Genomic DNA, 12,564 nt, shown 5'->3' on the forward strand with positions numbered 1-12,564 from the left:
ACCCACACTGCCCTCTGCTGCTAGAGCTGTGTTACTATTCATCTGGAATATCCACAAGTGAGGACGATGTAGGTTTTATCAACCTACATCTGAATAAATCAGAATATTATTGAGAAGTTTATTTATTTTAATAACTTTACTTAAAGGAAACCGTGTGCATTTGTTTCTGTTAATTTTGATGAGTATGAGTTAGAGCTAATAAGACCCAAAAATCAGGTTTCTAGAAAACCATATTATTACATAAGGCAATTACAAATAGATTTTCTACCCAGAAAAAAGTTATATCATGGCTCATATAAGCATGTGGAAGTTTGTTTAGGCCAACAGTGAGTCACTGAGAACCCTCAGAAAATTCTTGCTAAAAACACAGTGCATTCAAAGAGTGTTGAATGCAAGAATATTAATTAAAAGCTAAGTGGAAGGAAAACAGGGGTTCATACAACAGGGATAATCAAAGGCAAAAGAAGACTGGGAAGGAAAAAACATTTCAGAATAATCTCCATGGACTGAGAAGAAAACAAACTGGGTTGCTTTTCAGTGGCCCATTAGCACCTACCCACATTGCCAAAAGTCCCATTGCTTGGTTTATTGACCATTATATCACTGTGTTTGATTGACCAGCAAAATTACTAGGCCTAAACCACCAAAGAAAATCTGTGGAGTGTCGTCAAGAAGAAGCTGAGGGACATCAGAGCCAACAATACAGAGAAACTGAAGGCAGCTAACAGAGCAACTTGCTAATGGAGGCCCTATAGTAGTGAATATAGCATAAAGCATACATGCTTTTCTTTTTCCATTATTTTGAGCTTTTGAGGAGATGCATAGTTATGGAAGCGCATTGCTATCAGAAAAAAAAAATTTGAGCGCTATCACGTTATAACGTGATACATATCTTGTTAAAACGTGATACATATCACGTTATAACGTGATACTATCTTGTTAAAACGTGTTACGTATCTTGTTAAAACGTGATATGTATCTTGTTAAAACGTGATAGTTATCTTGTTAAAACGTGATAATTCTATGTCCAGGAAGTGGCGGTACTATGCTAGGCTAGTACAGTGGCTGACATGAATTGGTCAGGTTTCCCTTCATGTTTGGTCTACACGGATATGGATTCTGCTTTGCACTGTGGTTAAAACCATTAATAGCATGCTACTCTGAGCAGGATCCTACACAGAACGGGGCTGCACAGAAGGAAACGTCAGTTTGGTTCTCTAGCTGTGGCGGCGTTCCTGACTGTCTGGATCGAAGCTGAAGTTGGCTTCATTTTAACAAGATATGTATCACGTTTTAACAAGATAGTATCACGTTATAACGTGATATGTATCACGTTTTAACAAGATATGTATCACGTTATAACGTGATAGCGCTCAAATTTTTTTTTTCCTGCGTGATAGCAATGCGCTTCCGTACATAGTTGTTTTTCACAGCTTTGACAACATTTATGAAAAGGAAGCTAATTTTATTAATTTTTTTGTTTGTTTGTTGTTTTACCTTTTTTATATAAGAACTCCTGTCCTAAATGTCCTGCAGCAATTATTTCCATGATAAAGGTCCCTCCTATGGCCTGTCCAACATGTGATTTGGACAGGCCATGAATTTTATGACTGACTTCCTTTTCTAGAATTTCTTGTTCTACTGGTTGGCCTTCTTACTAAACCTCTCTTTCACAACATGGAATTCCTTTTTATTCAGCAAAGCTTGCAAAACTCAACTGAGAAGACTCAAACAGTAGCTACATGACTCTGAATCAAAATGGGAACTATTATTTTTCCAGTGATCAATGTTTTTTTTTCCTCTTATAAAATAATTACAGTAATTTTGTTAGACCATGAAGACATGTTTTATTTAAAAATAATAATAATAATAGTAGTGCTGTTGGTAGTTTTCTCACTGTTTCTTTTTAGCAGGAAGGACTGGGGTTTGAATTCCAGCCTGGTGTTTTTCCTTTACATGGTCACATAAAAACATGACCAATGGAAATGTTTCTATTGCAACTATTTGCCTTAAGCTAGTCAGAAATGCACCTACACATAAACAACAATGCATTAAACGAAGAGGCAGTTCTCGTTCTTGCATCATCGGCATGCTTTGGTGCAAGAATGAAAAGCAATGTTAACGTACAGGTGTGTTTGTCTTACTGATTTTTGCTCACAAAAGACTTCAAATTTAATGTCAGTTTTTATCTTATTGTGGAGAAACTGAATAAATTCCATCACGTAGAAGTAAAAAAAATGGTTGGCATGTCACTGAGTGAAATAAATGTTTGATCGGGACCAGAGTTGTTGCTGCCAGAGATGTGTTATGTACTCATGTTGTGCACAAATGAGATTATCATTCACAGACTCTCCTGACCTTAACTAATCAAACTTGATATGGACTTAAAATTTTGTCACAATACTTTGTGGTACTATTGTGATAACAATAAAAGTGACTATCAGAACTATTTATTACATCTTTTTTAGGTAACATGGTTGTGTGACAGTATGGCAGCTCTCATAGCCCCGCAAAAACAAATACTTGAAAAACGTAACATTTGGAATATTCTTCTTTCAGACACCGCATAAAGAAATGTGATTTGTATCACTAAACTGCTCACAGTAACTGCATTAAATTGCACTTTCAAATGTATTGATGTTTGATGATATTTTCATATTGAACAGTAGAGAAAATAGCAAAACTAACATCATTAATTGGAATTTATTGTGACACAATGCAACAAAATTGTAATCATGACATTAAATTTATCATGATAAATTATGGAAAATGCAATAAATACCCACCTTGCAATCACTATAGACACAGCAAAGAAGAGAAGATGACAGCTGTTGAAACAATGGATGGAAGAAAAATAAAATCACCAGCAGTCATAGTCGATCTTTGCTCATCTACTGAGGATGATGATGTGAAAGCTGAAGGTTCAGCCCACAGCTACTCGTCACAGAATAAATGGTATAATGAGGAAAGAACATAATGTGGAACTACTGAAGCAATATCTCAGTTTGCCAGTGATCCCAAATATACCACATAATTAGTTGCAAAGTGGCTTGAGGAGAAAGTAGTAAATATTTTGGAGTGACCATAAAGTTCTGATCTCCATACCACTAAAAATTTCTGAGGGTGAGCGAATAGGGCAGCCACCAAATGTGACTCAGTTACCACTCAAATCATTTAGGATTTAATTAGTATTTGTTTTTTTCCAATCTAAAAGAAAAGCTTAGGCTGATTTAATGTTTAAGGTTTAGTTTGACTGAAAGCCAGGCTGTGAAAAAATCGTTTAAATTGGGTTTAAATTTTGATATTTAAAGTCTTAATATCAAATTTCCACAGGAAAGAATATTTGTTTATCTTTTCCTGTGTTTAAAATATATTTTAAAAGGCTATAAAGGCTGATTTACCTATGTTTATTGACTTGGAAATCTGTGGTTTTACTTTGCATGTCCTTCATTCTGATACTGATTTAAGGTAACTATGTTTTTGGCAGAAACATAACAAGTTCAGCTGGTCAAGCTGTTTAAAACTTTCCCATAGGCCTAAGTAATGTCAGGAATTTGTAGAAAAACATGTGAACTTGACAGACATCCACATGTCGTCGTGACATTATTTCACTTACATGCATGTGGTGTCAAACTCCAGTCCTCAAGGGCCGCTGTCCTGCAGTTTTTAGATGTTGCCACAGGTACAAAACGCTGGAATGAAATGGCTTAATTACCTCCTCCTTGTGCAGATAAGTTCTCCAGAATTATTCCATTCAGGTGTGGTGCAGCAGAGGCACATTTAAAAGTTGCAGGACAGCGGCCCTTGAAGACTGGTGTTTGACACCAGTGAGAGGATTGTGGTTGAGAAATTTGAAAACATGCCTTCCTCAACATGCAAAGCTCCACACCTCCGACAGATGGCGCTAACGGTCACCCTCTTTCATGACATCACGGTGAGGGCTCTTCTTACTGGATGGTTCTGCCTGTATGAACACCAGTTAACGACTAGCTCCTCAACCCAAAGGTAGATAAACTCCATACCTGTTTCACCTTCTCTCAAATAAGCCATTTGTAACCTTTGCAAGTGCAAGAAATAAACGTAGTCGCTGTTGGTTGTTTTTGTGCATTAGTGGTCGCTAGCTAACAGCTAAGTCAGGCAGTTAGCTTCAGTTGATTAGCTTTAGCTTAGCTTTTCAACAGCTGGGTATCAAACTGCTGCTTTCTGAGGCTATTAAAAAGCTACGCTGGGGACGTTGTGAACGTAGGCATATTAAAAAATAGTTGAACTTGGCGTTTAGCCGCTGTTTTTATTTATTTATTTATTTTTTATCTTCAATAGCTTGTGTTATCCATTAACTGATAACGTTAGCCAGCCTCGGTAGCTGTTGTGAGTCGTTATCTTGACTTTATCTGAAAGACCTCAATGTAACTGGATCTAGGTTAATCGTTGGAGTGTTGTTTAGTACACCTGATCAAGCGTGATGAATTCAGTGCTATGACTTGCATTTATTACTCATTGAGACTGGTTTGGCAGCTGTCAGTGCCATTGCAACTCATCCGATATCAGTGTTTTCCAGATCAGTAGGTCAGGGTGTTAAAAGCTGCCCAACTATTGTTGTCAAAGTTGGTGTTGGGCACACGAGAGAATATCCACGTAGTACAATCGAGAGGTTATTTGTTTCTCTGTGATATATTCAGATCAGTCTACGGGAACAGCCGCTTTCAGCTTTACATAAGTTATCATCTTGACTCATGTTGTCCCGAACATACGTGGCAGTTTGTTGATCACGGCTTGTTACAAAACAGGGATGAACTGATAAACAAAGCAATGAGTTAAACTGACACTGATTTCCTCCTAAACGCGGGATTGACTCTTGTTACACCTCAAAAGTTATGTGGGATCAAAATAGACATCTATGTTTAATAGTCATCTGGGGATTTTATTTTTAAGAGCAGACAAAAGGTTGAAGGTCAGTGAGTAACTGGGGCATAGAGACATAATAAACAACCAGGAAGTACAGTGTCTACTTGTGTATCAGATGGCACCGTTTCTTATTGGGCATCATGTTAACATTCAATATTATTATAAATGGTTCTTCATTTCTCATGACATTTTCTGCTCCTCACAAACAAAATTAGCAATTGAAAATATTTTCAGGTAACTGTTGTTCTTTGTAAATTTAAGGCATGACACTAAATCTTGCATTTCATGGGTGGATAATCATGCAAAACCAACTACTTACACAACCAGTTCACAGTTTACAAATGCTATTAATAGCTTGATAATAGCTATAACCAGTATATGAACTCTATTTGAACAGCGACTGCTTATTTTATGCACATCTGCGGAAATACAACTTATTTATTGATAACGTACTCCACTTAAAGGTGGAGTTTATGCATTTATGACATACTGGAAAGCGTATTTGGGACCAGTGGGAGGTCCCCGAGAGGGGGAGTGAACAGAAAGAATGAGGACTGGTAGGTGTAGGTCTAATCACCTCTTAAAATACTCTCCCAGCTTAGAAACAGGGGCTTGTGAGGCTTTCAGCAACTTCAGAGCTCGGTTACACTTTGGGCTTTCCTTTGTTGCATCTTGCAGACAGAGTAACTGTGTAGCTCTCGCTGTTTTGGTTACAGGAATCAATGATATGGACTTGTCGGGGTCCAAGCGGGTAACAAAAGTGATGGTCTAAAGACTCGCAGTCACAAGAGGTGCTTGCGCCTGGAATGTTGCGCTGGTCGGTGCATCTAGAAGGAGGGCCACGGAGAGTCAACCATGCTGCTGTGGCGGTGGGGCACAAGGTCTACTCCTTTGGGGGCTACTGCTCCGGGGAGGACTACGAGACGCTGCGTCAGATCGATGTGCATGTCTTCAACTCAGGTGGGCGGTGAATGTGGTTTTTGTTTATCTGAAATTATTTCAAGTTTGTTTTAAATTTAAGTGTGTGGAACTGTATTTTGTTGTAGGTGGTAAGTGTGGCTGTTTAGAGGCTCGGTTGTTTAACTTTTTGTAAATTAAAGAAAATAAGTATAGTTTTAATATACTAAGCACTTGCCCAAGCATGGGAATCTTAGAATGATGGAAAGTAAGATGGAATATTTATGTCATAATGTCAGGAGATAAAAACTGTAGTCATAAATGTATAAAGTAATGTAGGAATTATTGCGGCTGCTGTCTGGGAATAGTTGGGTTGAGGTTCTCAAGGCAAAATGATCTTGAATAAAAATGCGGTAGTTTTATAGTGTCACAGCATTTCTGCAAAGATTCTTTTTGCAAAATTGTGTGATATAAAAACAGTTCTTTAAAATCAAAAGCGTCAGTAATTCATGTCGCTTTAAAATAAACAAACCAACTGATTATTATAAATATAAAAATGTTAAATATAACATTGATGAGCATAGATAAAATATGAAACACCACCTGCTGGATTTAGTAATTTGTTTTTTATGGCTCCAGTTCACTGCAAATGTTACCTTTGCCACTTTGCAAGACAAACAGATCAAATTAATATACAGAAATGTATAATCAAGACACTTAAATTATAAACAGATGTAGATCCAGTTACATAAGTAGTATTCTGCACAGTAGGTTCAAATCAACTTTATTATGTCACCTGGTAAAACAGTGGAAAGGAACAACACCCTTTTAATTGAAAGAAACCTCCAGATTTGTAAGGGCAATCATCTTCTGCAACCAACCGGAGCTCTATGTGTGGTTACTTACACAAAATATAATTTTTTTTTAGCTATTTATAGAATAAAACAGCTGGGATATTTCTCATCCTATCCGCTCTGGTAGCCATTCATGCTGCACGCAGTGTCTTTTTCATGACCGACATTGACCTTGTGGGTGAAAAGTGTAGATGCACATTACTGTTCTCCATATAAACTCCAGTCACTCCAGTCACAGCCTTGTAATAAACAGGCTTTCAACCACAGGAGAGGTTTGATAGAAACCTCCCCTTATGCTTAAGCTCCACCACTTTAACTGTAGCTAACAGTTAGACTCCAGGATTTCCATTGTGGTTAGTTTACTTGGTCCCATCAGATGTTTTTCAGTTGCTAACTCACAAACACAGCTGTTATCTTGAAAGTTGTCACCCCGACTCATATAAAGCTGGTTCCGTTGCTTCCTCCTGACCCATATACCATTGGTTTTTCCTCTGTGAGGTCAGCCAGCTGCTTTAACAGTTGCTCAAGTAGCGTGATCTTACCTGCCGTTGGAATATCCTAAAAAGTTTATCTAGAACTAGATCTGAAGCTGATTGTAAATAACGCACCATAAATACTGATTGTTACCGTTTGGCCTCTCTGTCCTCCTTTTCATTGCAGCAGTTCTTTATAGCCTTTGTTTTTTTCTCCTAAGATACAGTTAAATTTGGATTGTCAGTTTGAATCACCCTGGTTTGTATTTTTCAGGTATTATATTTCTTTTCACTTCTGTATAATTTTTTTAAATACTTATTTTATGATGAGAAAATTGCCTAATGATTAGGGGTGTCCAAAGTGCGACTCAGTGGCTGTTTGTGGCCTCTGGAATAATTTTGTGCCCTGACTGCAGTTCAGAAGTGGTAGAAATTTTTTTGCCCTCTGGAGATAAACACTTTTTGTAAACATTTCCCTGGCAGGTTTATTATACTTGGTTAAACAAGGCAAAGTTTTTTTTCCTGGTGGACATGAAGACATTAAAAATACTATAAAAACATTTTATAGACTAGCAAAATGGAAAAAAAAAACAATAGGTTTGAAAAGTTTAAAAAACATAAAAATTGAGGCAAACGTCATACTAATGTTTGTTCCAGTGGACACTGGTTTAATTTATTGTTAAAAGTCTTGAATTGGAGAGAAAAAGCTAATTTTGGCCCCTGAGAACTTTCAACTTGGGGATTTTGGCCCTTGGTGCAAAAGGTTTGGACATATCTGATCATTTAATCTGTACTGACCAGTTATACAGTGTATGGTAATAAGTCTTGTTCACTTAATTTAAGAAGCTGTTGTCGGCTACTTGTGTATCACAGTGTCTCTGCGCTGGATGAAGTTGCCCCCAGTCAGGTCGGGGGGACACGAACGGGCTCGTGAAGTGCCGTACATGCGTTACGGCCACACAGCTGTGCTGCTGGATGATACGATCTACCTCTGGGGCGGGCGTAACGACACAGAGGGGGCCTGCAACGTGCTGTACGCCTTTGATGTCAGTAAGTAGACCCTCGTCTTACTCATGCTGTCGAGCGACTGTGTTTCCTCTCAGGTGCGCACGTTTGATGTCAAGGATCTCTCAGACAAAACCGTTTGTCAAGTTGGAAAGCTGTGACACCTGCATGCGTGTCTAGTGGTTTTATGATGTTGCACATGATTTAAATGTCAGCAGTTTCTAACCAGTTTGCGCTTCTTAGATACCCACAGGTGGTTCACGCCCAAGATTTCAGGGGCAGTTCCTGGGGCGAGGGATGGCCACTCAGCCTGTGTGCTAGGAAAGGCCATGTACATATTTGGAGGATACGAGCAGCTGGTGAGTGTGTGTCAGTCTTTACTTTTTACCTACGTTTTACAGAAATATAAATATTTAAAGTTATTCTCCTCTTGGTGTTTCAGGCTGATTGCTTCTCTAATGACATTCACCGGCTGGATACCACCACCATGGTTTGGTCACTAATTAATGCCAGAGTGAGTCCAAATCATCCTTATTTTTAAAGCGGATAGAATGTTTTTTTTGTTTGTTTTTTTATACCACACAGTAAACAATGTTTTCATCTTATTTTCTAGCTGAGAAAATATTGATATCAAGAGAGAATTCCTGTCATTGTGAAATAAATGCTTCTCTCCTAAGCCTCACATTCTTTTTTAGAATTAAAAGATTTTTTTTTTCTGAGCCACATTATTATGAATTCTCAAATGGCTTTTATTGTCTTCCTCTCCTTGAAGAGAGAAAATAAAAAAAACATCTGCACATTCTGGAAATGCAGACATGTGAAAGGCTTTAGCATGGCTCCAGGCTAGCGGAATGTGCAGGGAGCAAAGACTTTTCTTTGTTTTCCAAAGCGCTATTCATTAACAACAGAGCCAGTTTTGCTTTTGCATGTTTATTCTTTCGCAACAACAGGGAGCTGTATTATACTAATAAACTCTGTACCTGTTACAACACAGTGATGTCTGAAAAGAGGTTTAGATTTAGGTTTTCATCTTGCAGTTGGTAAGTAGTTCCACTAGCTGGTGCTGTTGTCTTTTTTTTTTGTCAGTGTGAGAATGGGTTTGTGAACTGCATTTGAACTCAAGTTTTTATTTAAGTGTATAAAATTGTAGATTTAAAATAATATTGCCCAATAAAAAAAACACCTCAGGTTTTTAATTTTTACTGTTAAATATAAGGCTGCCTCTAACAACTAGGTATATTTTGTCGTTCCACAAACATCAAAGCAATTGTAGTTTTTTTCACAGCCAATCTTGGCATTTATTTTATGTATTATAAATAAAACATGAAACACATGGTTATTTTTACTCGAGGAATTTAAGACCAATATTTGCAGAGCTGTCTGAATTCACCAGCATGTTCACCTCCGAATGGCTTACAAATACCAAAATAATGTTATTTTAGGAGGCCTAGTTGAAGTCTGGACTTGAATCCAATTGATTTGCACCATGTTGCAACTTATTTGCAACGTGGTGACTGGATGGACGTCTTTTCAGACGTCCCCTATTTTTTTAAAAGTCGTGATCAAACTAATGTTTCCATTCCTCTATTTTTTGAACTGATAATAAAATTTATGAGAAATTAAAGTGGAATTTTAGTTGCATTCTGCATGTTCATTAAATATGTGAAGTACCAGTGGCTGATATGAATAGAGCTGTCAAAAAAAATACTTTTTGAGACAAATACTTTTTCAGTAGATATACCCAGTAGATATAAAAAGTATGGATAATATGTTCAGCACCGTCATCACCCAGGTTTGTTTTCTTTTTTTCCCAAGGGCACACCGGCACGATGGAGAGACTTCCACTCAGCCACCATCATTGGGACAAAAATGTTTGTGTTTGGAGGGAGGGCAGACCGCTTTGGCCCCTTCCACTCCAACAACGAGATCTACTGCAACAAGATCAAAGTGTTCGACACAGAGACCAACTGCTGGCTGAGCACCCCGACCACACAGCTGTTGCCAGAGGGACGCAGGAGTCATTCAGCCTGTAAGACATAAACACACACAAATAACACGTGTTGAATCTGTTTTTGGATTTTACTTGTCCAATATCAAGATTATAGTTTTTATTCTATTCACAGATTTATTGTGATAAAAGTATAAAAAGAACTAGCATACAGCTCTGGTTAGAAGGTTGCATACACCCATGTTGCGGATATATGTCGTATTAATTTTTGACTTTTAATAACTTATTTGAACTATATTTTCCAGGGTGGGATTATTAGTTAACAACTTTTAAAATCACCAAGATTTGGTGTACAAAGTTGTTTTTTGTGGAAACCAACGCATTTGTTGGTTTCCACAAATGCGTGGAAACCAACAAATAAATATGAACTCGTCTAACTTTGATAAGAATAGTGACCAAATACTCAACCAGAGTTTTTCCCAAAATTGGTGGAGGGAAAATTATTCGTTTTAGCCTGAATGTTCAATTTCATGCCTGTGAGAATTTGAGAAAAATCCACATAAATTGAAAAACTTGTTGAATTGGAAATCCAATGAAGTCGTTTCCTGTTTACAAAAAAAAGACCCAAATAAATCACATTCATGTCCATGATGGTTATTCATTTCTAACCAGCCTTTCATATGTTGCCATATTCTTTGAACTGTTTATCTTTGTGACGAGTCACAAAACTGTTGATTTGTGTTCAGTCTGCTACAACGGAGAGCTCTACATATTTGGAGGCTACAACGCCCGCCTGGACCGGCACTTCAACGACCTTTGGAAGTTTAATCCAGGTGATTTGTTTCCGTCTTAAATCTATCTGGGCAAAGGTGTCACGTTATTGTCTGCTTTCCAAGAAGCTTTTCTTCCTTCATGTGTCACTGCTGCTGATGTCTAGCGGAAATGCAGCCATTGCTGCGCTTATTTGCACTGTCCTACTTTTTATACTTTATCTGCAGACAATCATTCCTTCCCTTATTACATCATTGCCAGTTTCACAATGTTGTCTGGCGGCTCCCTTTTCATTTTGCATAGTGTTACCCAAATGCCATATCTGTTGGGCCAGAAGCACTCAGATGAAAACCTGACAATAACTCAAGTCTCTAGAGCTCTGACAAATGTCAGCTCTCAACTCACTTTAATTGCTCTCCCTTGGGGAATGAAATGTGCTGTTGTTGCAACAAAAGCATTGCTGTTATAGCTAAAGCAACACACCTGTGGTTTTCTGATTCTATCAGTTATTTTTCTATAACATGTTAAAATCAGACATGATTGTCTTCACATTTTGTGCGTCGATGTAAATTGTTGGTATTTTTTGCGATTTAACCAACGCAAAGTAGAGCATAGTGACTTGCAAGAAAAAGTTACAGGATTTTAAAATCATTTCTCTGGAAAAAAAGAAAACAAACTTAAAAGTTTGGTGTGCATTTCACCTTTTGCTATTCAATTAATAGTTGGTCAATCAAAAAAATAGTCACCAGATTAGCCTTTCTGGTTTCTGCTTTCAGCCCTTTCGAACAGGAAGGGCTGAGATTTTCACATGTTGATGCTGGAATTAGTTTCTTCAGAAGTTTCCTTTGCTTTGCTATAATCAAGCTTTCACTAAAAGAATGCTTTGTTATTGCATTTTAGGCAATAAAATGTTTATTATGTTTAAAAAAAGGGAACTGAATTATTTGCTTATTTGCATCCTTTAATGTATTTAGAAAATAGTGTAATCTGCAGAATATGAATGGGTTTTTTTCATTCAATTGTCAGAATATTTGATTGAATAATCAATTACAGAAATGATCTTCAGTTGCTTCCCTGTTTTGGGTTTGCAAAGTTAAATGAGTTGTCAATTATTATGTGTAAAGTGGATTTCGTATAACTTATTTTCACAATTTGAACACTGCTTAAAACTTCTTTATTCCTCACTTGTCTGCTTTGTTTCTTTGTCTTAAATTACACGTTCACACTTGATGTTTATTAAGTGACTTCTGAAGGGAATTGGTTTCACTTGATTTAATTTAGGAGTGTCAGAGTAAAGGGGGCTGAATTAAATTTCACAAATGGGCATTTCCAGACTTTTATCAGAATAAAAACCATGAATAGTTAATACTTTCAAGTGATTTGAACAGAGTGCAGCTGACCTCTGCTATTTATACAAACTATTTGCTGTCCACTAGATGGCAGCACCTCGATTACAATCATAATGCTCCCAAATTTGAATGGCAGGTTGCTATAGAGATGTGGTGATGATTGAGGATGAGACTGTGAGGCTGCACTTAAGCCTTTTATGGAGCAAACAAGGAAGCCTCAACGTCATCATCATCATCATTCTGATTCAGAGCGGCAGAAAGGAGCTGAAATGTGAAGGTTGTCGTTTATTGGTGATGGAAATTCTGTCTCGGTTTTCCATCCAGCCATTATGTCTCTGTGAATAAAAGCAAGACATCAACAC

At 37.5% G+C, this 12,564-nt stretch overlaps 1 protein-coding gene across 2 annotated transcripts in view; it reads left to right on the forward strand.

Annotated features, from left to right (window-relative positions):
- The first annotated feature begins 3,866 nt into the window (after nt 1-3,866).
- klhdc3 (kelch domain containing 3) overlaps nt 3,867-12,564 on the forward strand; it is a 30,026-nt gene continuing 21,328 nt past the window's right edge. For both annotated transcript variants that reach the window (XM_008430225.3, XM_081616275.1), the window contains exons 1-7: nt 3,867-4,005; nt 5,622-5,865; nt 8,003-8,179; nt 8,378-8,493; nt 8,577-8,648; nt 9,950-10,163; nt 10,829-10,915. In XM_008430225.3, the coding sequence (XP_008428447.1) occupies nt 5,712-5,865; nt 8,003-8,179; nt 8,378-8,493; nt 8,577-8,648; nt 9,950-10,163; nt 10,829-10,915 (820 nt within the window). In that variant the 5' untranslated portion in view covers nt 3,867-4,005; nt 5,622-5,711. The remainder of the gene's footprint in view (nt 4,006-5,621; nt 5,866-8,002; nt 8,180-8,377; nt 8,494-8,576; nt 8,649-9,949; nt 10,164-10,828; nt 10,916-12,564) is intronic.

Source organism: Poecilia reticulata, chromosome 15 (genome assembly GCF_904066995.2).
Source record: "Poecilia reticulata chromosome 15, P_reticulata-male-v2, whole genome shotgun sequence".
Lineage (NCBI taxonomy): Eukaryota > Metazoa > Chordata > Actinopteri > Cyprinodontiformes > Poeciliidae > Poecilia > Poecilia reticulata.